The sequence below is a fragment of the Convolutriloba macropyga genome, chromosome 10, assembly GCF_964194025.1.
Source record: "Convolutriloba macropyga chromosome 10, txConMacr16.3, whole genome shotgun sequence".
Classification (NCBI taxonomy): domain Eukaryota; kingdom Metazoa; phylum Xenacoelomorpha; order Acoela; family Convolutidae; genus Convolutriloba; species Convolutriloba macropyga.
In genome coordinates, this window is record NC_134477.1 from 2,810,804 (window position 1) to 2,838,563 (window position 27,760).

At 36.4% G+C, this 27,760-nt stretch overlaps 1 protein-coding gene and 1 non-coding gene across 4 annotated transcripts in view; one reads left to right on the forward strand and one right to left on the reverse strand.

Annotated features, from left to right (window-relative positions):
• The window catches only part of LOC142348360 (uncharacterized), a 186,246-nt gene extending 160,164 nt beyond the window's left edge, over positions 1–26,082 (reverse strand). Inside the window, exons 1-5 of one of the 3 annotated variants that reach the window (XM_075399678.1) lie at positions 25,272–26,082; positions 21,826–21,917; positions 20,676–20,738; positions 12,469–12,624; positions 11,228–11,361 (exon numbers count right to left, since the gene is read on the reverse strand). In XM_075399678.1, the coding sequence (XP_075255793.1) occupies positions 11,228–11,361; positions 12,469–12,624; positions 20,676–20,738; positions 21,826–21,917; positions 25,272–25,396 (570 nt within the window). In that variant the 5' untranslated portion in view covers positions 25,397–26,082. Of the gene's footprint in view, positions 1–11,227; positions 11,362–12,468; positions 12,625–20,675; positions 20,739–21,825; positions 21,918–23,007; positions 23,109–25,271 lie in introns of those variants that run through there. The other 2 variants (XM_075399681.1, XM_075399679.1) reach the window with 2 other exon arrangements.
• On the forward strand, positions 6,902–6,982 carry Trnas-gcu (transfer RNA serine (anticodon GCU)). The gene has a single exon. It is a non-coding gene; the product is annotated as a tRNA-Ser (tRNA).
• Positions 26,083–27,760: the final 1,678 nt, after the last annotated feature.

The window sequence follows — 27,760 nt, forward strand, 5'->3', positions numbered from 1 at the left end:
CGTGATACACGTCCTGTCCAAGTATCATCTCAATGTTTCCATAGCAATATGTAACCGGATCTAGAACTGCTAGGTGCGGATGTGTTTCCTGAAGTGCTTTAATGTTGAAGACATCGGCGCCTACATTTAAATCTTCCTTTACGTAAGGGCTGACTTTAAATTTTTCAAATGCTTGGTTGTCGCGTGGTGTTACAATTAGTTCAACTAACTTAGTGTCTACAACCTTCTCGGTATTTATACCCTTGACTGTTAGTTTCAGTGCATTACCGTGCAAACCAAGTCTATTTGCAAGATCATTGGACACCAAAGAGTTACTGCAAGCGCTATCGCACAAAACTAAAGCCGTGGTATCTTTACTAGAAGAGCTCTTCAACTGTAATTCAGTCACCTGAAGGAGGCCTTTCACATTACTCACAGATGACAAAGTGGTGGTCTTACGCGATGATTGGACACTAGAAAGTTTATTTTGATTTGCGCCAGCATTAGAATTACTAGTGTTGTTTGAAGGAGATTTTGATGGATAGACCCTCTGAGCTCCATGAAGAAGTGTATTATGGGAGCTGTTAAATTCGTCCTTCCTGCATTTCCTAGGACTTGGGCATTGTCTGAACATATGCTTTTCTCTCAAACATGAAAAACACAGTTTAGCTTCCGCCACTACCTTTGCTCGCTGAGTGGGAGACTCTTCTTTAAATACCCTACACTCCCTGATGCGGTGATTACCTTTACACACAATGCAGCGAGGGGATGGAGGCGTTGCCGATGTTGTTGGTCTCTGAGTGCCCTTAATTTTCGTGTTAGCAGCAAAAGTTCTCGAGGCAACTTTGGTCTTGACTACTGAGTTGGTGTTATCCTCAGTTCTTGCCTTTTGCACAGGGAGGCAACTTTTGCACAGCCGTGTTAAGAAGTGAAGTGCTCTTAAGGTCCGAGTCATATGAAAGTGATTTAAAGACCCCAACAAGACTTAAAATTGTTGCAGAATAGTTTATGATGTTATCACTATTGTGCATCTTTAATGGAGGAAATGAGCTGAGTTTGTCTAAGTGTGCACTGACTACTGCTTGGGGTTGGCCAAATTTACGTTCAAGTGTCTTAAGTGCATCCTTATACATTACACCACCTTATGCGAACTCAGCGACGGCGGTTTTAGCTCTTCCAGTTACAAGAGTTTTTAAGTATGTTAACTTGACATCGTCAGTCAAGGACTGTGAGTCTATGGCGCTTTTAAATTGTCCGAACCATTCGTGCCACTGCAAGGGATCACCATTGTACTATGACAACTTCCACTCGGGCAGTGGATCGTTCTTCTTACAATGATTGCGTCCGCCAACTGCTTTATCAAATCCGCGGAGTCCAAACAAGGAGCCGAAGGTGTGGGATGCTGCTGGCCACCCCAACACAACGGGTTCGGAGCGTAGCTCCATACGTTGGCGGAATGATCGGAGTGACAAAGGTGGGGGCCTGTGGAAGAACTAAATGGATTCGCTTGCGTGAAGTCTGATGTTACGTAATTTTGAGGCCCTGCTGCTGCTTGTACATGAGAGGAGCGGAGCGATGTAGTGATATGAGGGTTGATTAACGGGGCCGGTTGTACCGTGTATTAGTTTGCAGATGTACGTACAAGTGGTACTGCATTAGATGGGACTGCGGCCGGAAAACGCCAGACATTTTGATCCGGAGGAGCAGAGGGTACGTGGGTTATGGGTACAAAATTTTGGGCTCGGAACTCTTTTGTGGGGGCGGTGGATGAATTAATTGAGGTACAAAAACTTTTGCGGAGGAAATGATTGGTGTAGGCGGAGAATGCGGTAACAGATTGACAATATTCGCCACGGGGTTAGTGGCGTGTACTGGGAGTGCTTGTGGCGACGAAGGAGGAAAGCGGAATGCTGGTGGGATTAACGGGAAGAAATGCGGTGGCACGGGGTTTAAAACGGTTGATGGCGGGGCTGGTACACTTATGTGTGCTTGTTGCGGATTAAGTGCTAGCGGAGCATTAACGAGTGTATTTAAAGGTGGTGAACTGGGAGGGCTGACTAGATTCAACTGTCCCGGCATGCTCGACCTGCGCGGGAATTGATGATCTAACTGTAAACCATCGAAGTGCATTGTTGCTTGAGAAAATTGTCGGGCTGTGTTTGGGGCGTTTAGTTGAGTTGGCATACCAAAGTTTATTGGGTGTGATGGAGGCGTATATTGAGGCTGTTGCTGCTCTTGCATGATGTTATTTGCATTATGTGCATCATTGGTTACATTGTTTCTACTACTTGTTTCTTGCGGCTCATGGACAGGGAGATTGATGTTGGCCTCAACTTGACCATGTGTATTGAGATTGGAGTGTAAGTTTGGAAAATGAGATGAAGAAGAACGTGACAGAATTGCTTGGTTGGATTGGGCGATGGAACCAGAAAAGTGCACACTCGGTTCATCTGCAACATCTGCCATGTTCCCGGCCGGTAACGAATTGACCCAATCTTGAACAAGTTTCTTGCTCTTGACTGAACTTCTTTCCGTAAAGAGCTTGCTCATTTTGCCAGTGGCAGACCCGTCGGCGGATGCTTTTGTCATCAACTCAAATTCTTGAAGGGCTGCAGCAGCTACTTCCTTTCGATGATCCTCCTCAAGCTGCTCAATTTCCAATTCTCGCAATTTCGTTGGTTTTTCAATTTCAAGACGCTGTCTAGCAATGCACAGCTTTGCCTCATGTTGTTTTTCAATTTTTTCCCTTTAAGTCTTGATAATTCTAAGTCTCGTTGCCGCTGACTTGATCTTTTTGAGGAACTCATATGTGAAACTGATCTAGAATGGTGAGAGGTATACAGCTCTGCTGTCTCTTTGTCTTGAACCCAATTGATATACCCTCGAGCAGCAGCAATGAACTACTCAGTTTTCTTTGTTACAGTCTCTAACCATTTTTCAAGGTTCTTACAGGCAGCATCTGGATCTTCAGTCTCTTGTGCCAGATCAAAGAGCTCTTCATTCTTATCAACTACTCTAGTAAAAGCATCCTTGCACTTCACAATCAGACGTTCGATCTTAACTTTCCTGTCTTGCCTATCAACAGCATTGTTAATTTCACCATAGATGTTATTAAGTTCAGCCTCTAATTTTGCCCTCGCACTATAAAGTTTGTTAATTTTGTCCTGCAATGTTGCCATGATCTTATAAAAACAGAAACCAAAAGTTTAATTTGGTTTTTAATACAAAAGTACACACACACACACACACATAAACAACATAAATGGGTTAAACCGAACCATAGTATGACGGTTTGCCTAGCAAACCGCCAAAGAGCAAAGTGGTTCGTCGAGTACAATAGTACCCGGCGAAAAAAAAAGAAAGAACGGTGAGCGCGGAAAGCGCGACAAGGGACAGAACGGGAGACGGGACGGACGGGAAGAGACGCCGAACGAGCAACGCACGACGCAACGGGAAACCGCACGGACGAACGGTAGCGTCGGGTGAACAGCGCGCGACGAAGCGGGAAGATAGCACGGGCGGGGCGGAAACGTCGGGCAGACGGAGCGCGACGAAACGGGAAAACGGTACCGACGAGAAGGAAACGTCGAGCGGGTAGCGCGCGACGGGACGGGAAGACGGGATAGCACGGGAGGGAGACGGTAAACTACAAGCGAGGAGGCGGGAGGATCAATGCTAGCGGGCCAAAGCAGCAAACTCAACCAAACAAACTAGCCGTAACTCCAGAATAAACTTAAGTCACACCCTAGAAAGAGGGAGAGAAGCTACTGCCAGGTAAACTAGCACAAAACATTGTGGGGCTTTATCTACGGCATCAAAACATCGAACAATTTACGAAAACGAAGTACTATAACGAAAAATTAAAAAGGCCAGAAAATTTACTAGCCGTAACTCCAGAACAAACTTAAGTCACACCCTAGCAAACCACCATACCCAGACAACAAAAGTGCATACTACCAAAATTAATAAAGCTACAATTTGCTAGCAAACAAGTGTGGTGAAGGTCACGAAACAAACCAGCCGTAAATCCAGAATGAACTTAAGTCACACCCTAGCAAGCAACGAGACTAAACAACCAATCAGCATACTAGCAGAAAAAAATTTACTACAACAAAAACTCAACATATTACATCAAACAACAGCTAAACGGGGGATAGAAAGAAACACATCGACACGGAAACAAAAAGACGGAAAAGGAAAATGAAACCAGATAACCTGCGGAAAACGGACGGTAGTAAATGGCTCAAAAAACGGGGAGAGCGAAACGTTTAGTAAAGCGCTATTGGAGAGAACCAACCACAAACTAACCCGTAACTCGTGAGTAAACTAAGTCACACCACCAGTCAGCGGGTAGACTCCCACAACAACGCTAGACTAAGTGACATTCAGGTTATCAAAGGCTTGAGTGAGTTCCGCCTCCTCGAACGCATGACGGGTGCGAAGCGTTTTACGACGGCGCTTAGAGAGCTTTCTCGGTCGGGAGCGTGTTATCAAGGACCGGAGGTTGTTCTTATGTGCTAACACTATAGTGAGTGTTTTCAACTCAAGCGCAGGCTTCTGATGTAACGCTCTGTACTCATTAAGTAAACAAGGATCTTTCTGTTTACGTCTAGACACAATGTCTTTCACTAAATGGATGTTAACTAGAGTACTACGCTTGAGCTGATTGTAAATATTAGGAGTTCCCTCTCTGGGGCAATACACTATAGATTCTATGCGCTCCTGATACTTTTCAAGCACTTCAATAAGCTGCGAAGGTGTTAAAGGCTTATTGCTCATTGTTGTTACTGCGATGACGGGACAATGAATTGTTCACCACATCATGCCATATAACTAGCCTCTTTTTATCACGGAAGAAATGACTCAATTGGAACAGAGCAGTTTTTCGTACTTTCACCGCGTTAGGATTGAAACTCAGACCTGGTAATGCGTAAATTCCTTTTTTATAATGGTCTTGTAACGCTTGAGGCAAAGTCTTTATGGTGTGATGCAGTGAACTTGCAGCTAATATGAAAACCATATAATGTTTTCACAACATAACTGATATGAGCTTTGCTCAAACTCCGAATCTTGATGATAAATGCAAAATTTTCACGACTTTCCAAGAATGAGCGCTTTTTGTAAAAAAAATTAGTTACCTGATTTTTTGTGAAGTTCGAAAAACTTGACCAAATTTGTTTTTTACAACGTTTTAATCTGTCTAACTACTATATAGGTATGCTAGAATGATCGGATAGATTTTTTTTCTTAAATTTGGTCAATTTTTTTCAAACTTTTTTTCTGCTTCGCTTTTATGCCAAGGCTATCAAAAAACACTGCAATTTGATTTCTGGATTTTGACAAAATTTGTCAAAATTGTTGTTTTTCAAAAAAAAAATTGTAAGGGCTGGGTTATTGGTGACCGAGGAATTCCGAAAATATCAGATTAGAGGAAATTAAACCGAGAAAAATCGAGGGGGGTTACTAGATTTGCCGGTTTCTACAATATTTACATAAAACATCAAAAGGAGTTTCAGTTTTGATTGAGTCTTACAAGTTTTTGAAGCTTTGAGGGGATGTTTGGGTTTTACACTGAGACTGCTGACAGTTGAAAAATGCGCCCTCTTTTTTCAAGATCGTATTGATGCACCACCAATGTGGCCTTGCAGTCATCTATCCTTGGAGTTTGCACCGTGCTCTCATTCTTTGTGGAAACTTTTTGCCTTTGTTGTTAGGGTAGCAAGCATCACTGCTCCACGTCATTTGAGCCAGTTGTCTGATAGCATTGTTCGACTTTTTTATCCGATATCTCGTTATCTCCTTATAACGTCTACAGAATTAATGCACGCAAATTTCAAGGGTAAATTCATTTGAAGGAAACCTTGTCAACAAGCACAGACGCCTAAATTTGGCAATAAAATAATCGGCGTCACCGTTTCCAAGCAATGATTCTCTCCCTGTATAATAGTGCTGCCGGTGCTGGCCAGTAAAAGCTCAACACTATCTGGTAATGAAGTTTAATCTTCTAAAATGCAACGGGAACCACCTGTTTTCTGACCAACTTGTGATAATGCCGTTCTGAAAAAAGCAGTTTATCCGTATCTAACTCCTGTGATCAATCTAAATTGTGCAAATAAACGAGTTGCCAACACAATTGTCTTGAAATGAGTCTAAAACGACAATCGGATTTAGTATTCTTTTCCTTTTAATGGTGTGCAGCAACAATAAAATAGCTGCAAATACAGTCTATCGGAACTTTAATTCAAGATATTCAAGATGTCAGCAACCGTATTCAAAACATATCCATGCGAAAAAGCATAGTTTACTTACAGGCAAATCTAGCTTGATATTTTTCAGCAGGTTAATGTCTGAGCTCAGATTGGTCACCAATACGTTTTCGAAACAAAAATATTAAGCCTAAAAAGAGCGCAATCGATTTAGTATATTAGTAGGCTCAACGAAAATTATGTTAAATGAACTTTTTCAGAGCTTTCTATGCCAAACAGAACGCATTTTGTGTGCATTTAATCTTTTTGTAAGGCTTACATGGTTAAGAAATATGATGTAATACTTTTCTCGCTTTGTTTAAATTGCTTGCTTCGCTGCTCTTTTATTTACTCAGTAACAAAAAAGGAATGGTAAATCGTATTTCGATGGCTGAACAGACAAGGTGGCCGAGTGGTTAAGGCGTTGGACTGCTAATCCAATACATTCTCCGTTCGTGGGTTCGAATCTCATCTCGTCAAAGTTTTCCTTCAACAAATCAAACTTTGTCCAGAGGCTACTTATCAAGTTTTCTGTCAAAATTTCATCATTTCCAAATAAACTATCAAGATAGGAAAAAAACCAACAGCTGTCAATCTCTATCAAAAATGTACATCTACGTATCAATTGAAATCAGAAACGAAAAAGGAATGGTAAATCGTATTTCGATGGCTGAACAGACAGGGTGGCCGAGTGGTTAAGGCGTTGGACTGCTAATCCAAAACGTTCTCCGTTCGTGGGTTCGAATCTCATCTCGTCAAAGTTTTCCTTCAACAAAGCAAACTTTGTCCAGAGGCTACTTATCAAGTTTTCTGTCAAAAATTCCTTCATCGTTTTCCAAATAAACTGTCAAGATAGGAAAAAATTAACAGTAGTCAATCTCTATCGAAAATGTACATCTAAGTATTGATCGAAATCAGAATTAATTGAAATCAGAAGTGAGAAAGGCATGACAATTCGTATTTCGACGGAAGTACAGACAGGGTGGACGAGTGGTTTAGGAAATGGACTGTTAATCCAAAACTTTCTCCGTTCGTGTGTTCGAATCTCAGCTCGTCGAAATTATGTTTTAACAAAGCAAAATTTGTCCAGCGGCTACTTATCAAGTTTTCTGTCAAAAATTCCTTATCATTTTCCAAATAAACTGTCAAGATAGGAAAAAATCAACAGTAGTCAATTTCTATCGAAAATCTACATCTAAGTACTGATCGAAATCAGAATTAATTGAAATCAGAAGTGAGAATGGCATGACAATTGGTATTTCGACGGTTGTACAGACAGGGTGGACGAGTGGTTTAGGAAATGGACTGTTAATCCAAAACTTTCTCCGTTCGTGTTCGAATCTCAGCTCGTCGAAATTTTGTTTTAACAAAGCAAAATTTGTCCAGCGGCTACTTATCATGTTTTCTGTCAAAAATTCCTTGATCATTTTCCAAATAAACTGTCAAGATAGGAAAAAATCAACAGTAGTCAATCTCTATTGAAAATGTACATCTAAGTATTGATCGAAATCAGAATTAATTGAAATCAGAAGTGAGAAAGGCATGACAATTCGTATTTCGACGGTTGTACAGACAGGGTGGACGAGTGGTTTAGGAAATGGACTTTTAATCCAAAACTTTCTCCGTTCGTGTGTTCAAATCTCAGCTCGTCGAAATTTTCTTTTAACAAAGCAAAATTTGTCCAGCGGCTACTTATCAAGTTTTCTGTCAAAAATTCCTTCATCATTTTCCAAATAAACTGTCAAGATAGGAAAAAATCAACAGTAGTCAATCTCTATTGAAAATGTACATCTAAGTATTGATCGAAATCAGAATTAATTGAAATCAGAAGTGAGAAAGACATGACAATTCGTATTTCGACGTTTGTACAGACAGGGTGGACGAGTGGTTTAGGAAATGGACTGTTAATCCAAAACTTTCTCCGTTCGTGTGTTCGAATCTCAGCTCGTCGAAATTTTGTTTTAACAAAGCAAAATTTGTCCAGCGGCTACTTATCATGTTTTCTGTCCAAAATTCCTTCATCATTTTCCAAATAAACTGTCAAGATAGGAAAAAATCAACAGTAGTCAATCTCTATTGAAAATGTACATCTAAGTATTGATCGAAATCAGAATTAATTGAAATCAGAAGTGGGAAAGGCATGACAATTCGTATTTCGACGGTTGTACAGACAGGGTGGACGAGTGGTTTAGGAAATGGACTTTTAATCCAAAACTTTCTCCGTTCGTGTGTTCAAATCTCAGCTCGTCGAAATTTTCTTTTAACAAAGCAAAATTTGTCCAGCGGTTACTTATCAAGTTTTCTGTCAAAAATTCTTTCATCATTTTCCAAATAAACTGTCAAGATAGGAAAAAATCAACAGTAGTCAATCTCTATTGAAAATGTACATCTAAGTATTGATCGAAATCAGAATTAATTGAAATCAGAAGTGAGAAAGGCATGACAATTCGTATCTCGACGTTTGTACAGACAGAGTGGACGAGTGGTTTAGGAAATGGACTGTTAATCCAAAACTTTCTCCGTTCGTGTGTTCGAATCTCAGCTCGTCGAAATTTTGTTTTAACAAAGCAAAATTTGTCCAGCGGCTACTTATCAAGTTTTCTGTCAAAAATTCCTTCATCATTTTCCAAATAAACTGTCAAGATAGGAAAAAATCAACAGTAGTCAATTTCTATCGAAAATGTACATCTAAGGACTGATCGAAATCAGAATTAATTGAAATCAGAAGTGAGAAAGGCATGACAATTCGTATTTTGACGGTTGTACAGACAGGGTGGACGAGTGGTTTAGGAGTTTGACTGTTAATCCAAAACTTTCTCCGTTCTCGGGTTCGAATCTCAGCTCCTGGAAATTTTGTTTTAACAAAGCCAAATTTGTCCAGCGGCTACTTATCAAGTTTTCTGTCAAAAATTCCTTCATCCTTTTCCAAATAAACTATCAAGATAGGAAAAAATCAACAGTAGTCAATTTCTATCGAAAATGTACATCTAAGTACTGATCGAAATCAGAATTAATTGAAATCAGAAGTGAGAAAGGCATGACAATTCGTATTTCGACGGTTGTACAGACAGGGTGGACGAGTGGTTTAGGAGTTGGACTGTTAATTCAAAACTTTCTCCGTTCTCGGGTTCGAATCTCAGCTCGTCGAAATTTTCTTTTAACAAAACAAAATTTGCCCAGCGGCTACTTATCAAGTTTTCTGTCAAAAATTCCTTCATAAATTTCCAAATAAACTGTCAAGATAGGAAAAATTCAACAGTAGTCAATCTCTTTCGAAAATGTACACCTAAGTATCGATCGAAATCAGAATTGATTGAAATCAGGAGCGAGAAAGGCAAGATAATTCGTATTCCGACGGCTGTACAGACAGGGTGGGCAAGTGGTTAAGGCGTTGGACATCTAGTCCAATACGGTCTCAGTGCGTGGGTTCGAATCCCATGTCTGTAGAATGTTTCTTTTAACAAAGCAAACTTTGTCCAGCGGCTACTTATCAAGTTTTCTGTCAAAAAGTTCTTCATCAGTTTCCAAATGAGCTATCAAAATAGGAAAAAACAAACAGTAGTCGATCTCTATTAAAAATTTACATCTAAGTATCGATCGAAATCAGAATTGATTAAAATCAGAATCAAGAAAGGCATGATGATTCGTATTTCGTACGGTTGTACAGACAGGGTGACCAAGTGGTTTAGGAGTTGGACTGTTAATCCAAAACTTTCTCCATTCTTGGGTTCGAATCTCAGCTCGTCGAAACTTTCTTTTAACAAAACAAATTTCGTCCAGCGGCTATTTATCAAATTTCTGTGAACAAATTTCTTCATCAGTTTCTGAACAAGCTATCAAGATAGGAAAAAATCAACAGTAGTCAATCTCTATCAAAAAGTTACAAATAGGAATCGATCAAAATCAGAATCAATTGAAATCAAAAACGAAAAAGGAACAACAATTCGTATTTCGACGGTTGATCAGGCAGGGTGGCCGAGTGGTTGAGGCGTCTGACTGCAAATCCAATACAGTCTCAGCACGTGGGTTCGAACCTATCCCTGTCCAATCCCATCATCAGAAAGCTAGACTTCACAAATGCTCTGTGAAGTACGGAAAAAGACGCAAAGCTTCTGGCTCTTCCCTACCACAAGCACCCAGCCTACAGAAGTTATGTTAAAAAAGTTCTATACTATATTTGTCCCACTGAATTATACCAGATTCGGTGGGCAGGTTGATATCCTTTTAATCAGTCCCATACAAACAGATAACAATCTTCCACCAAAAAATACGCTCAATTGATAACCAACTTTTGAGCAGTGAGTTCATTAGATTAAAAAGTAACAAATACGCAAGGCAACAACTTTAACTCTTGTAACACCTGACTTAATGAACTACAAAAAAGAACATTTTTAACAATAAAAAGACAACAATTTAAATTGGTTAGCTCCCAGACGGTTGAAATACATTTTAAATAGGAAATATTGGTGTGTCTCGATAAAAAAACCGCCAACCTAGCTTTCGAACTCTTGTTATGACATTTTAAACTTTTTGAACGCAAATGCCGAAATTTGAACAAAACAAAATTTGTGTAGCTTAGGATGCCAATTAATTCGAACTTGCAGCTAGTGATGAGCTGGCTCCCCTTTTCAGAATAATCTATTACCATACAACTTTGATCCCCGACCGTCGGCTTTTCAGTTATTTGTAAAATCAACTTTTAGGGCATTTTTTAGTAAAATTGAAAAATTTGGGGGTCTTCTACGACAGCCTTTTCGTTTTTGTCAACTACATTGCTACATGACTATAAAAAAATTTGGTCTTCCTAGCTTCGAAAACAAGGAAAATTGGACTAAATTTTGATGACCAAAAAACACTATAATGTAGTCAATAAAGCTTTCTCTTCATTCGTTTGGCTTCACTTAAAAACCGAGCAGGAAGAATTCTGCAAAACTTGAAGCTTTCCCGCTTCCCAGAATAATGTCAACAAATCGAAAAAATTGAAAACATTAGTTGAATTTCACCTGTCTGTTTAAAAATCGGTCCATCAGATCAAACCCAATCTCAGACACAGATGGAAGTCTCTGAACCCTCATGGAGGTGGAAAGGGTGGAAGCATTGCTCGCCAGTCGAGTCCGCCCAAAAGTTCCACTTGTCGCTGTACAAACAGACAGCAGATGCATTTATCATTCGACTATGATTTCAATTACATCAAATCTACAGAAACGCAGCTTGAAAATTTTTTCCGCCAAACAGTCACAAAAAAATTAGGTGATTAAAATAGGGGATCTTTTCCGTTTGTGCCCCCCCTCACCAGCTTAGTGGGTGCATATTATTTGCACCCCTAAACGCACGCGCCATATTTTTACATAATGGTTTACTATGTTATGGCACGTGCTTTGTAACTGGGGGAGTATAATGTATTGGGGGGGGGGGGCATAACGCACTGGGGGTGAGGGTGGGGTGTTGGTGGGGTGGGGGAGGGGGAAGCATAACGCACTGGGGGGGGGGTACAAACGGAAAAGATGCACAAATGGGATAGTATTGGTTTTTACATCGAAAGATAAGGTACTTCATTATATTACAACGCTTAATGATCACAGCTACTACAAGTTCTAAACCATTCTAGAAACATTACTTGCTAATTTTTATGAGCTATGGACGAATGATTGAGCTATTTGTTCAGTTTCGAACAGTCATTCGGAAACGAAAACTTTGGTGCTGTGATATCTCTTAATGCTAGTAGCTTGCAGTCAGTTTTTTGCTCTTTCTCTACAATATCCAACGTATTTCTACAATATCCAACGTAATTATCCAACTCATTTAGAGAGCATGTTTGCAAAGTTTTTCCAAGTGCACGGCATAAAAAATGTGTTCTGATTGCTTCCGTTATTTTTTGAGATCTACAGAGAGGCAACTTTAAGGTAGCGTGTTGGTTGTGACAGGTGATTTTATGAAATTTTAATGGCGGGTGAGTTGGGGGGGGGGGGGGGGTGACTGAAGGGGTCAAACTTTTGAGATTAAGCCGCCCTTCGCGACATTGCATATTTTCTGTTGTTATCAAGCAATCAAAAGCTGCAAGATAGTGACAAACAATAAATTTTGTTCGGCACTTTCCCATTATACCCCCCCCCCCCGCTAGGTGGTCATATAACACATTGCCCCCTCCCCCCTGTCATAGTAATTATAAATTAATGGGGGCATATTTTCGTGAGGGTGGGGGGGGGGGAGGGGGGTTATAAAGTAAAAGACCCTATTATTGCACCTGTGAGAGGAGTGATTCCAGTTGTAGCAATTGCAGCTGTGCTATTAACGGATGCATTTAGATCTGTGCCCATTTGTAGTTTCAAGGGAGCGGGAGATCGGAGGGAGAATCTCCTGATTGAGCCATCTGGGGAGAACACGTTGTCACTGCCGAGACCTGCACAAAATAACAAGCTTTCAACTTTATCCCTCATTCAAAGAGATTTCCGCATTATAATGAACGTCAATGTTCTCCCAGAAGGGACGTCAAAGGTGAAAGAGCACTGGATTTCTTTCCTTTTCAAAAATGAAAAAAAAACACTTAAAAATTTTTACTCTTGAAAGTTTTAATGAAACAAGTTAATAAAAGAAGATGATCAATGTAATCAACTTATTAGGCTATATAAAACATTAGCAATGCATAAACACCCATTAACTTGTTCGATTTGGTTTTTAGTTTATTCAGCAGGGGGTTGTCGGGCTGATAAACAAAAAATTTTCTTCACGGGGGAAAAGCAAACAGACCCAAGGCATCAATTAAAAAACTATGTGACTTTCGAACTTGTGAATGAATAGTACCCGCCATGAATAGTAACCGCCATTTACACATAGATTATTAATTTTCAACGTTCATTCAAATGTTTGAGTTGCCGAAAATAAAAAAAACTTGAAATATGATATGTACCGAAATCATACAGATTTAACAAGCACTCTAAGTGTCATAAATTTCACTGCAGAAAATATCCTCAACAATCACAGCAAAAAAAGTGCACCGGAACCTATCACGCGCAGTGGATTGAAAATAAACAACCAAAAACGTGCAAATAGAAAGAAAAATCATGCAAACAAAGGTTATTCACGGAAAATATTCTAGCAGCTTAAATTAAAAAACCAAAAAGATAGCTCGTGAAAGTCTGCGCGCAGCGGAGAATATCCCGAGATACGTCATTTTTTTATATTTTAAACTCGTCTTACCAAAAACTAGTTTTAAACAAATTAATTAAAAAAACAATACTTTATATAAACATTGACACTGCACGTCCTTAGATTGAGTAAATAAAACAAAAACCTAGTGGAAATCCATAACGGAATGCAAAATTGGCATGAGAAAAGTAGTGAAAGATCATGAGAAAAGATCAGAATGCTTCTTGAAAAATAGCGCCGTCAAAAACCAGAAAACACTATACTAAGGTCCTTAATCACAGCATAAAGCACATATTAGTAGTTCTGTCAGGTAAAAAAGATAAAAATCACCAAAAAGCATTCAAAAGCAACTGTTATCAAAGTCAATGAAAGAAATGGTTATAAAATAAAGCTGAAAAAATAGCAGCAGTTACGCAGCACTAAGAGTCCAAGGAGAAGAGCTATTTTTGAAACTATGTGATAAGGACAGGAGAAGCAACACAAACAGGCAAGACTCAAAAACCCACGAACTTTCGAAAAATAATAGTTTAATGACAAAAAACACTGATGTGAATGTAATTCGTTAATTATATTCATTTATGCCTCATAAGCAACCGATTGTCAATAATCGGATTAAATTGAAAGATAATAAGCACTAAAAATGAACAAAATATTTGCTAATAACTTTTAAAAAATGTTTCAAAGTCATAGGACGAATATGAACTGAAACACTTATTTCATTTATTTAAGTTTTATAAGCAACCAACTTTTGATCTGATGATACACCGAATTGATTGTTATAACAGAAACGTTACAAAATATACGCAAACCGCAAACACTTTTGGAAAAAATCGTGTCAAAGTCACTATAACCCTTAACCTTGAACTCAAATTATCAGTTATTGTCTAATTAGGAAGTGACGAAAACTGTCATTAACGCGACTAACTGAAAAGAACAAAAAAATCGCAAAACCGAGCAAGACTTAAAAAAATCACTGATAATGAAAACAAGTTGTGAGAAAACAAGCACTTAAAATCTTTTGATATCAATTGAAGCTAATAAGTAGATTCAATTAAGCTTCAATAAAGATCAAATGAGACAGGTCATTAATGACACTAAGTAACAGGACAACAAAAGAACTAGAAACAAGGGCAAAACAATTAATCGCTAATACTTTATTTAAAAGAAACAATGTCTATGTCATAAAGACCATTAACTGCTCTTTGAAGAATTCCAAAATTAATTTTAGGCATAATTAGAACACTTGTGTGACCTTTCCAAACCATTAGTTAAAGAAAACACATCAAAAATAGACGTCAAAATTCAGCAAATGAAAAAAAAACTTGCTTTCAAAAACCAGAAACTGGTTCATGTAGCAAATTCTCACTCCAGTTTGATAGTAATTAGGAAAAAATCACACTTCACGCCTAATCATTTTTCAATCCCTTTACCACTAAAGCGCCACTCTAAATTTAACTCTCAATGAAAAGAAAAAATTCTGCACAGAACCTTGAAAAAAAAGACAGCGGACCAATAGAATCCATTTTTTTTATTGTGAAAAGGAAAGTGCAAAATTATAGACGTTTGATTAGGGAACAGCGGCTATTAATGGAGCATTACTTAAATAAAAGAAAATTCGTGAGATAAGAAAATTCATTTCAAAACTTTCTGCCAAATAGAAACACTTTCTGCTATCAACCAACTGGAACTAACGTTTGTAAATGCTCGAAATACTAAAGCTCCAATTGAAGGAAGCAATTAAGGCCAAAGTGGTCACAGAAAGGGCACAAAAATGATATTGTTTCTGCTTCATTTCAGTGCAATTCAACAGCAAATGATCATAACTCCTTGACAGGGTTGAGACAGGTCTTTTGAAAAAAATAAAGCATTTTCCAAATAAATTAGATAAAGCTTGACTATTTTCCTTCAGAACTCCAAATCATTGTCATTATAGATAAACGTTGCGTTAAAAAACAAGGTATACGAAATCAACCCAGCATTGAAATTGCGATAAAGCTAGAAAGTATACACAGAATAGACTGTAGACACCGGAAAAAGAATTTCAAATCAGTAGCATCAGTAAACAACAATTAATGAAATTTCTCACTGAAATTCTCACAATTCGCCAAATATCAATTGGCAAGAAAAATGTGAACAGGTCAGTTTGATGTCTGTGAAAAAAACACAATCTTGAGGCCCAATTCATTACTTATCTAGATATTATCTGAGAAAATTAAGAAGAGCTATATATAAAAAATATTCTGCTTGAGAGAATTTATGAATTCGAAATTGATAAAACAAAAAATTACGGCAAGAGGATACAGTTGCTCGCGAGGATTCACGGAGTACAAGTATGTTTCGAAAACATTCTCTTACAAAAACACATGCCCAGAAGGGAGCCAAAATAGAGGTGAATGATACCTTTATCCTTCTGTACTAAAACTACTTTAAAAATCAGGAAGAATGTTTGATTTAAAATAATTAACGTTGCTTTATAATATGAATAAGCATTCGTACTAATACAAACTACTAAACATAGCTGACAGATTGCCAGAAAATAGCCGCAATAGCTTCGTAGATCTGCAGTCTCAAAAAAAAAACAGTAAAAAAGACAGACCAAAAAAAATCATCTTTTCATTGAAGGCTGATATGTTATATTTTGATTTAAAATCTGTATATGTTTTTGCTGCCTCTATGAGCTGCTCTCAAATAATCTTCATTTAGAGTGACACACACCCATTTGACCTTATCTCTTTGAATTAAAGTAAATAAAAGTCAACTTAAAAGTGAGGAAGTCACGTTTGTGAGTGAGGTAAGTCAAGTGTGACCAAAAACTTAATCACGCAAATGAACAAAAAACTCGCTCAACTAAGAGCGAAAAATGACGACGTCACACACGCACTTCAGTTGAAATTGCATGAACGACTGAACAAAAAGCAGATTTGAAGTGGTTGCGACGTCATATGGTCGTAACAAAAATCGCGACTACGAAATAAAAACATAGCCGGAAGAAATCCGGAAGCGACTCGAAGCGTAAAAACTTGACAAAAAACCGTAATTGCAGCTGAAACCATTACCCTTTGTATTAAACCATAAATTCATTCCCCCATGCCTGATCTAAAAATTGGTGAAATTTAAACCACTGTCAATAAGAGAAACATAATGCAGCAAAAATATATATTATTGAAAACGTTTGGTAACGTTAAGTGCAAAATAATTAGGATATTCAAAACACTGACGGGCTGAAAAAGTTGACAGGGCTATCAATTGCCCTCAAATAATTCATGATTCTAATCTCAAAAAGATCGCGAAAGCAAACGGCAGATAATAATAATAAAAAGTTAAATTTTTCAAAAAATAATGCTCAAAATTAGGAAACAGAAAACTACTAAAGTTAGATTTCTACTCACTGCAATTAAGAGAAAAACAACAAATACTTCTTTCTTGTTGTATATATGCTAGACAACATGATTTCAAACTAATTCAAAAATTAAAATAATCAAAGAACAGCAACAGAAAAACATTCAAAGGCAAAAAATCGTTTAAGAACAATACCAAGGCCGGAAAAAATCAAAATAAAAGTAATAATTGGACATTCTGGAAAAGGCACTCTAGCAAACTGTCAGTACTGCCTTATGTTGAATAAAATCAATTGCAAACCAAAGAAATAGCGAAAATCTAAAAAAAAGCCAAAATCATTCAATTTTTTAATAACTGAAAAAATCAATATAAGCAGTATAAATGTAGGTGCCAGATCAAAACTAAAATGATACAAGCTAGAATGTGAACACAATGAACACAATGTAAGAAACACCGTAACAAAGACTAATTCTTGATTTTTGAAAGTTAAAAATCAAATTAAAAAAAAAAGAAAGACGAACACATTTCATTTTTCAGCATTCGAAACATAGAAAAGACAATGAGTCATCTGAGACAAACATCCATCCTCGTGAACAGAAGAAAAAAAGAAAAAGCAGAAATCAAACATACGAAACAATGAAACATTTTGCAAAAAAATGGTCAAAAAATTTTTAAGACAGCGTTTATAAAAAAATTATCTGTTTTTCAAAAATTTAACGCTAAAAAAGATTGAAGTTTCAATTGAAGAAAATTAAAGCCCGTCATGTTGCACAAAAAGACTATTTCTAGTAATTAAAACCAAAATAGAGACAAAAAACTGAGAAAAATTGGAAAAAACTACCAACATCGGATTAGCATATGTACAATTTTATAAAACAAAATTACATCGAGGTAAAAAGAGGCATTGAGTATATGAATTATGAACGGGAAGTTGTCATATTAACTGATTTTTGACAAAAAGACGGCTAAAAGATCCAAAAATGAAGAAATTAATAAAAAAAATCAAAAAATTAATTGAAAAAATCATGAAATATGAGCAAATTTTGAATTGAAACGCGTTTTCAGGCTCTGCAAAACACTGTGGTATTATTTTCCAAGGTTTACATTTCAATATAGCATCGAATAAAAACCATTTTTACAAAAAATCAAATTACACGCAAATAAAATGGGCCACTTAGACGAAAAACGGCTAAAAACGGTTATCTATATGTGCCATTCAGTCAAAAACTAATTTTCAAAGTAAAAAAAGTCATTCACTAAACGCAGCGCATGATCAAAAAACTTCTCTCGCTCAGAAAAAAATTAGTTCACATGGCAATTTTTCTCACTTTCGCTTTTAGGTCAAAACAGCGTCTGAACGAATAGTGCTTCCGGTAAAAAAAAACCTTAAGAACATAGCCGGAAGAATTCCGGAAGCGACTCGAAGCATCAAAAGTTCACAGAAAACCCTAATTGCAGCTGAAGACATAACCTTTTATATTAAACCATTACCTCATTGCCTCCTCAGGTCTGATCTCACAATTGGTGAAATTTAACCCCCTGTCACCACGAGAGACAAAATGCAACAAAATTTAATATTAGTGAAAACGTTTGGTAACTTGAAAAAAGTCATAAATAGTGAGGATAGGATGGTCAAATTACGGACCGGCTGAAAAAACTGACAGTGCTAGCAATTGTCCTCAAATAATTCATGATTCTTTTATCAAAAACATCGCGAAAGTAAACGGCAGAAAACAATCTTAGAAACTAGGCTGAATTTTTCTAAAAAAGAATGGTCAAATTTAAAAATCAAAAAACCACCACAATTAGATCTCTAATCACTGCAATTAAGACAAAAACAACATATACATCTTCCTTTATGTATATATTCTAGAAAACATGATTTCTTACTGAATTAAAAATTAAATTAATCATAGAAAAGACAAGCAAAAGAATAATAATCAAAGGCCAAAAATCGTTTTAAAGTAATACCAAGGCCCAAAGAAAAATGCAATAAATAGTAATAAGTGGAAAATTTGGAAAAGGTTTCCTAGCAAACTCTCAGTACTGGCTTAAGTTGAATGAAAACATTTGCAAACCAAAGAAAGGAGAAAAATCTAAGAAAAAGCTGAAATCATTCAAATTTTAACAACTGAATAAATCAATATAACGAATATAAATGAAGGTGCTAGGACAAAGCCAGAATGATACAAACAAGAATGTGATGAATATGGACACAATGTGAGGAAAACCGTAACAAAAAGACTAATTCTTGATTTTTGAAAGTTAGAAAAGTTATTGTTTGTTACAAAAAATCAAGAAAAGCGAATACATTTCATTGTTCAGCGTTCGAGACGTTGAAAAGACAACGAGACAAAGATCCATCCCCTGAACAAAACACAAAAAAAAAGAAAAAGCAGAATTCAAACAAACAAAATATTAAAACATTTTGCAGAATAAAATGTTCAATAAATTTTTGAGACTGCATTTATGAAAAAGTAACTGTTTTTCAAAAACTTAAAGCCAAAAAAATGAATGCCAAAAACAGATTTCTATTAAAGTCTCCCATGTTGCACAAAAAGACTATTTCTAGTAATTAAAATCAAATTACAAAAAAAAACAGAAAAATTGGGAAAAAACTACCAAAATCGGATTAGCATATGTGCAATTTTATAAACACAAAATTACATCCAGGTAGAAAGAGGCGTTGTTGAGTATATGAATTGTCAAAGGAAAGTTGCTACGTTAACTGATTTTTGACAAAAACACAGCCGAAAGATCCAAAATTGAAGAAATTACTAGAAAAAAAGTCAAAAACTAACTAAAAAATCAAGAAATGTGTGCCAATTTTGAACTTCAAACGCATTTTCAGGCACTCCAAAAAACTGTGGTATTAATTTCCGTGATTTACAAATCAATACAGCATCGAATAAAAATCATTACTACAAAAACCAAATTAAAAGCAAAAAAACTGGGCCACTTAGACGAAAAAACGGCTAAAAACGGATATCTATATGTGCCATTCAGTCAAAAACTACTTTTCAAAGTCAAAAAGTCATTCACTAAACGCAGCGCATGATCAGAAAACTTTTCTCGCTCAGAAAAAATTAGTACACAAGGCAATTTCAATCACTTTCGCTTTTAGGCCAATACATCGCCTGAACGAATAGTACACTTCCGGTAAAAAAAAACCTTAAGAAAACCAATACTCCTCTTCGAGTCGTAAAAAACCAAGAGAAGGCCAATAATAGCACCAGCTATCGCTGTGCGGCTATTAATAAACTAAAAAAAATTTGACTTAGTAAAAAAGAATTGTATATTTTAGATTGCTCAGCTAAGCAGCTGCTCATTTCTATCGAACTCTGCAGTATAAGAAGAAATAATGCTGGTTTAAATTAATTAAACGCTCAAATAAGCAAAAACCGGAAAAACTTTTTTGGAAGAGATAACACGGAAGACTTTATGATATCACGGAGTAATTAGGCTTTAGAGCACATAGAAAAATAATAATTAAAGTATAGAACTAAGACAGCTAGTTACATGTCAGTACCAAATCAGTTTTTCAAAAAAAAAACAATTTTGTCTGATATTTTTTCTCGTCTTCAGCAGCCCAATGAAAACATTTCTTTCACATCTGGAACTGTAATCTTCAAATGCGTGCAGAAAATTATCATCGAAAAAACGACTCTGCAGCTCCTTTTCGAGACGCTAAAAGTTGGAACTCAATGATAGCTGGTTGAACAGCCGACGCGGCTATTAGAGTACTTTAAATATCAGAGTACTTTAAATATTATTCCAACATAAATCGACATAAAAAGGGATAGATACACAACATAAATAATATGAAACAAAACATGGACAGGATGATGACTTCAAACTATGTACGTGAACACATAGAGCTACATGAACAGAAATGTGAATACACTTCGAATAGTATCAGTCATTGCATAACAGGTCTGTAATGGTATGTCTAATTTGTGTGTTTACCTGGCCGACTGTTTGAGTCGGGAGTCCAGTCCTCATCAGGGGAAGAGACGACCAATCCGGGGACTGCACAAAGTTAGCACAAAAGGGGGGTTAGATTCAAAAGCAGAAAAAAAGTTGAGATCGATGTAGTATACATAGCTGTGTAGTAACCACTACGGGGGGGGGGGGGGCATTTCGACTTTTTGACCAAAAAATCTCTTTTCCAAATTCGGAAAAAAATTTTTGGTCAAAAAGTCGAAATGTCCCCCCCCCCCCCCCCCCCCCCCCGTAGTGGTTACTACACAGCTATGTATACTACTGATCGAATCTAATCAAACCAAGGCTAGGATCTGAATTTATTCAGTTATACAGTTTTCTTGTATAAATGTTACAATATTGATAGATAGAAATTTTAATATTGATGTGTTCATAAAGATATAAGGATGCCATATTTTCTACTAATACACGAAACTTAGAAATATTTTACACGGGTTTTGTGGGCTTACAGTCGTCATCAAAACTTACATGCAATTTTTATACAAATTGTTTTATTGAGGTGTTTATAGAGATATAAGGATGTCTTATTTTCGACTACAACATGAAACTAAGAAGCATTTTACTTTGGGTACATGGGTCTTCGGTCGTCATTGAAACGTACATGCAGTTGACCAAATCTCCATAATCGTTTTAGTAGCAGTTCGAGTACATAACGAGTGCAGTTAATATACGACAGATAGCATAAACGTTTCCGGTCAAATAGATCGGTAATTGAGTTGGTCGAAATAGTTACAAAACAATGTAAGATACTATAGAATGACTTACAACAGTGCCATATTTGGAGTTTTATTACTGATAATTAGCAAAAAGGGGAAGACAATCTCGCTGACTCAATTTTGATAGCATAAAGTGAATGTGAGTGTCAAAGTAACCCCCAACCCCCCCCCCCCCCCCGCCAAAAAACCGAGGAAACACCTAAAACGTAATTCACCCCCCACCCCACAAGACTATGGAAGTCACAAAAATTGTAAGTCACATATTTATCAAACACAATACAAGTGTAACTTAAAATACTAGCCGTTATTGTGCATGTACAATCTTCTACAAGGCAAGGTCCATTATGATAACTTTAAAAATCTTAAAATCAATTTCTCTATGCCAATGTTCTACTCACTGGCGGTGGCGAGGAACTCGAACTCGAAGCCATACTGAGTGTGGTCATCTGGAATCTCTGGCTTCATCTCCCCAAACAGGAGCGACTTGTACCTAAACAAAAGCCAATTTAACAAAATTAGGATCTTTTCCGGAGGGGGGGGGGGGGGGGGAGGTTAAGGGGGCATTTATAACTGTCCACTGTTCGTCTCATTTCTGGATGTCTGCATTTATCAATTCAACTAATTTAGAACGTCAAATTTTATATTTGGATCCATAAATACAGCATCAAACGCGTGTTCTTTTTCAGTAGGAAAGAGTTGATAGCAGCCTAAGTAATGGTTAGGTGACTCTGCTTGAAGTCGCTGAGAGATTCTGGCGTTTATCGAGAACCGCGAAGTGGTTCGAGATATTAAGTCAGAATGTCAAAGTGACTTCTGCAGAGTCACTTAACCATGCTTAAAACACGAAATGCGCACGCTTTAATATGACGAAAGTCAACGAAATTCAACTTCTGGCTAAGTAGCAACTTCTGTCATTTTGACTTCTGGCACTGCAGATTTTCGGCATTTTAAAATGTGCACGTGAGTGTTTTCATCTAGTTTAAGATGTCAGAAGACCACTGCTTGATTAAAAGTATTGACAGTTAGATCAACTTTCCAACCGGCTAGACAATAAATGTTTCTTCACCGACTTAGAGTTCACGGACCAAAACAAACAACCTAATTCAATCACGGAAAAGTGAATGCAACTTTTCATTCAGAACAAATTATTATTTCAGAACTTTATCCAAGAGTCATTTTAAAGAAAACCAACTTTTGATTTTAATACAATTTTTTTTGCAAACCTCTTTTTTATCAGAGAACGACCCTTTTTGGAAAAACTGCCAGTCAACTTTTGATTGCGAAGCGAATAAATTTTAAGCACCCCTAAAGATATGTTCTCAGCAAACTTCTAGAGCTCGATTTGGAATGAAATGATGATAGACCAATTTCAGAGATTAGAATAAAACATTTATTTGAGTTACAAAACTGACTCACAATTCTTTATTTTCAGTATTTAGAAACCAAAACGAGCGCGATTTCTCAGAAAACCCTAAAATCCTAACACACCCTAGAAATTTTCCCACCCACTCAAAAAGGGCTTGTCTTCAAAATTGCCTGGCAACAGTTAATTTCTCAGGATTAACTTCAAAGACACTTACCCATTTGCAAAACTGCCGACACTTCCGAAATTCTGCTTAACGCTCCTAACTTTCACCAAATAAAGTTTATATAATTTGCGGTTTCTTTGACACAAACTGAATGAAAATATCTCAACACACCAAGCACTCAAAACGGCTGAAGAAATAAATACTTATCAGCTCCTTTTGAAAACAAAGAATGACCATAAAAGGCAAGTTCCTGGAAATAGCCAACCTGTTTCAAAAGAGGTGCTCCGCTGTTGTAGGTATAGCAAACTATTGTATTATAAACTTACAATTGATATTATATAACTTATTGGAACATAATTTTGGACATAACTTAGTCTTTCAAACAGAATTTGACAAAATTGAATAGTTGATTTTAATGGGTTATTGGAGGTCCTTTGCCTCTCGAAAGAGAAGATTTAGCAACAGGTTCAAAATTTGTATAATCAAAACTTGATTTATTTTGAGCGTCTTAATTTCTCAGAAGATCACAAAATTATCTTACAAGAAACATCTAATTATTAGCAATTAACACAAATCGACGACAAGACCCTCGAAAAAAAAAAACAATTTAAAATGCTGTTGAAAAAACAATCGGACAACTTGGCACTTTTTACGGAAGAACAACTTGAAACGACTCATGAAAATAAATTTCGGAAAAAGTTAGCGGTGAACACATTTCCTGTTGCCGTCAGCTAAAGAAAGTAATTATCATTTTAGCTTTACAAAATTGAAATTCTACCTATCAAACAGTTGAAACATACAATAAGTATTTGCTGCAAATTAAGCTCTATAGAGCGGCCAACGATGATCCGAATTTAGCTACTTGAATTTCTTTCAAGTATTTAATAACCATTTGAAACAGATATTTCATATTTAAAATAGATTTGTTTAGCACAATTACTGTATACTTAGTCAACAATGACATGCTTCAGTTTCCGTTTATTAATACTAGAATGAAAGTATGTGTTAGTGTAATTTTTTTGCTGTTTATTATCACCTAACCTGCTTCTTAATTTTAAATCGTAAGTTTAAAATGTCCCAGCAATCTTCTTGATGAAAATCTCGTTCTTAACTGATCTAATCCTTGTGGTCTATTATAAACTTCAGTAATATTTCGTCTACACGATAAAAGAAGAATAAATAAAACACTAAAAGTTAGCAAAAAAACACTGCTTCTCAAAAATGATCGGTAACAGACACTAACACGCTCAGTAAACCTGATCTTTTTACTCTTAAACACCATGAAAAAATCAATAAAGATGATCAAGTGAAAAATTACATTTCACAAAAAATGCAGTAATGAGATGAAATACTCAAAGCTGAAAAACAAACCCAGAAATTCAACAAAACGAAGAATTGTAGAATCTAATGTAGCAAAATTTGAAATAAATGAACAGGGTTTGTTTTTCCCTAGCCGGCTACGAAGCAGTCATTGGCCTTTCATAAAAACAGTCGCAGAAAATTTGATGCAAGGTAGTTTTTTAAAAAAAATGCAATTTTTTTCCATTTTAAAAATTCTGGCGTCACCCTATCCGGCTATCGACGATAGCATGCAATTAAATAGCCCTACGAGAACACCAATAAACTGTTTAAGGCTAAAGGAAATATAACGGTCTCTACAAAGGAGTCGAACTGCAAAGAACTGTCTTTTTGTAGAAAAATATTTGTGACTTTTTGTCTTGATAGGAGCAAAGGTCAATAATTCCCTTAGCATCTAACATAGGCTCTCTGAGCTTAACCTAGCTGCTACTAAAGTCGGAGCCAGGGTACTAAGGTCCCTACACAGTCCTTTTAGAACAGTTCATCCGACGTTAGTCGAGACAGCTGTTGGTAGTTTCTTTCGAGTTATAGCGTATACTTCAATAAAAGTCTGATATCCTTGAAATATTTTCTTAGTCCTTAGGCCCGAACGCTTCCAGAGTTACCTGCTTTCTACGATAAAAGTTCACGTCTTAATAGAAATAATCATGATAACTTTCACAGTGATCAGTTTTACAAGAATACTGAACAGTGAGTGGCATTTTATAGATATCATTTTCATACAATTAATCCAATCAGATTTGTGTTCATTCTATTTTACATTTTTCTTCTCCATGGAAACGGAGTGAACAATCAGAAGACTGAGACAGTTCCGATTTAATTTATTTGTTCCCTTGAAATTATCATTTTCATAACCAACCTCATTGCAATTAATTTGCAATGCCACTTAATTTTTATGATTAATATCACCCTCCTTCAAATTTTGTGTGTGCGTTTTTATAATTTATATGACATACCTGGAATATACACTGAGCTGTTTGTCAAGCCAGTGGTCTCTGAGGTCTTCAAATTCATCGTCATCCTCTCCAATCCCGATGGCTCTCTTCGTGCTCTGGGACAGTTGTCGACCCACTTTCTTCATTATCTCTTACTACCTTCAATTCTTTCCAGTTAAAAATAATGTTATCCAGTCACTTTGTAGGGTAAAAACCTGCAATTTTAAACAACAATAGGGCACGGTACTTCAAAAATGAACAACTTCGACCTCTTTCAGTTAGATGCGTTGTTCTCTAGTTAGTTATAATTGTTTAAAAATTTAAAAAGTTAATTGAGAATGAATGTTGTTGTTTACTTCTAAATTAAAACCAATAAACGGCTCGACGGGAAAATTTATTGACGAAGCCCGTCTTTTTCTGATCAATTACTTGTCGAGTAATTCTGTTGTTTGAAGATGAACTTAATCAGCAACACGGAACCTTCTTTGGTCCATGGAAGTCACAGCAAACGATCTTGGCTTCCAGTTCGTCAAGTTACTTCTCAAAGACGCGTTAAGGAGTAATGACCTCAGCGAAGCTTCTTGTGATCCGACATCCCCAAAGGTTAGATTTCTAGTTTTTCTACCGTTTCTTTTCGCTAAAGCGGAACTTTCTAGTCAATATACTCTCACATCGCAATGCAATAACAAGAATAGCAACTACCAATTGTATAATTAAAAATATTCGCGGGGCAAAATCGAACTTCACAAATTTTACGGATTTTTTTTAAAGACTCAAAAAGTTGCCGAGCTTTCTGATTCAGAATTTTGTCTCCGTAAAGATTTCCATTTGCAAATCTGAAACGTGCACAAATTAAACGTAAACGAATATTTATAATACCAACAAGTTTTGCAAACAATTTTTAGATGAACTACCAACAAATAAAGAACAATGGAGTTTCATCAAAAAAAAAATTGGCAAAGAAAAGGAGTGTCTCGTTATAGACAAACTAGTCGATGGTGAAAGAAAAATACTTGATAAATGAAAATGATCCTGATATTGCAAATTGTCTCAACAGAAGTTTTCAAAAATTAGGCTTATACATTGGACAATATGTGAGTGCTCCAAATATTTCTCGCATAGAAGTTAGGGAAAAGTTGTGCTTCAGAACAGTCACACTAAAGGAACTCTATGATGCCATTGATTCACTCGATAACAATAGGTCTCTTGGACCAGGCGTTTTAATGCTTGGGCAATCAAGGCAGCAAAGATTGCAACCGGAACCCATTTGCAGTTTGTTTTTAACACATGCATCAGTCGAAATATTTTCCCAGAAATTTGAAACTTGCTTTCATTAGTCCGGTCTACAAAAACTGTGAAGTAAAAATTTGTGAGAACTATAGGCCTATCTCAATTATTCCAATGTTTGCAAAACTCTTTGAGCATATACTTCAATCAAGTTAACGAATTTATACAAAAAGAAAAAAAAATTGAATGGTACACAGTTTGGATTTCAAAAACATAAGTCTTCTACAGATTCTGTTTTACACTTAATCGAAGCATTACAAGAAAATTATGATAACTTAAAAATTTCAGTTGCTGTTTTCATTGATTTAGCTAAAGCAGTGAATTCAATATCGCACAAAATTTTTCTCAAAAAGATTGAAGCTTACGGTTTTTCAGAAAATGCAGTTGATTTATTTGCTTCATTTCTTAAAAACAGACAGCAGTGTGTTAAGATAGATGATGTTTTACTCAGAATGGTTGGAAACAAATCATGGTGTTGCTCAGGGAACAGTTTTAGGGCCACCAGTTTTTCTTCTCTACATTAGTGATTTTCGAGAAAAAGTACAAGGAAACTTTGACAAAATTCAATTTGCTGATGAAACAAGTTTCCTGTTTTAGCAGAGACAACGTCAACGAACTGGAAAAAGGTGTTTCTGAAAAGCTGGAGTATACAGATAATTTTCTAAAGCAAAAAAAATTAACCATGAATACCGATAAAACTGAACTTCTTTGCGTCTCGTAAAAAAAATGAAAATTTTGATCGAATAGGTTTTCGGGTACAAGAAATTAAGCCACAAAGTCACTGCAGATACTTGGGTATAATGATTGATTCCAAATAAAATTTCCATGTACAACTCAACAAAGTCCTATCAAATATGGCCACAGCGATTAGATCCATATACCTATACGTTATCAGTTACCTCTGAAAGCACGATTGATGCTATTCAAATCACTAGTCCTTTCTCATTTATTTTTCAGTGCTCTATTTTTTCAGAATTTGAATTTCTCTGCAATGCAGCGAATTAATCGACAAATAAATTGGGGAATTGAAAATTGCTATATGAGAAAAAAGTTTGAGAGATCTAGAGATCTCTTAATTAAATCTGACATTTTGCCTGCAGAACTTTTAAAAAGCCAGATGAGTGTTTCAAAACTTAGGAATGATATTTCATTATTGAAATCAGACAGCACTGAGAGTTTTTTCTATGTGGTAATGTCTTAGTAAGAAAAAACAACAGAACTGA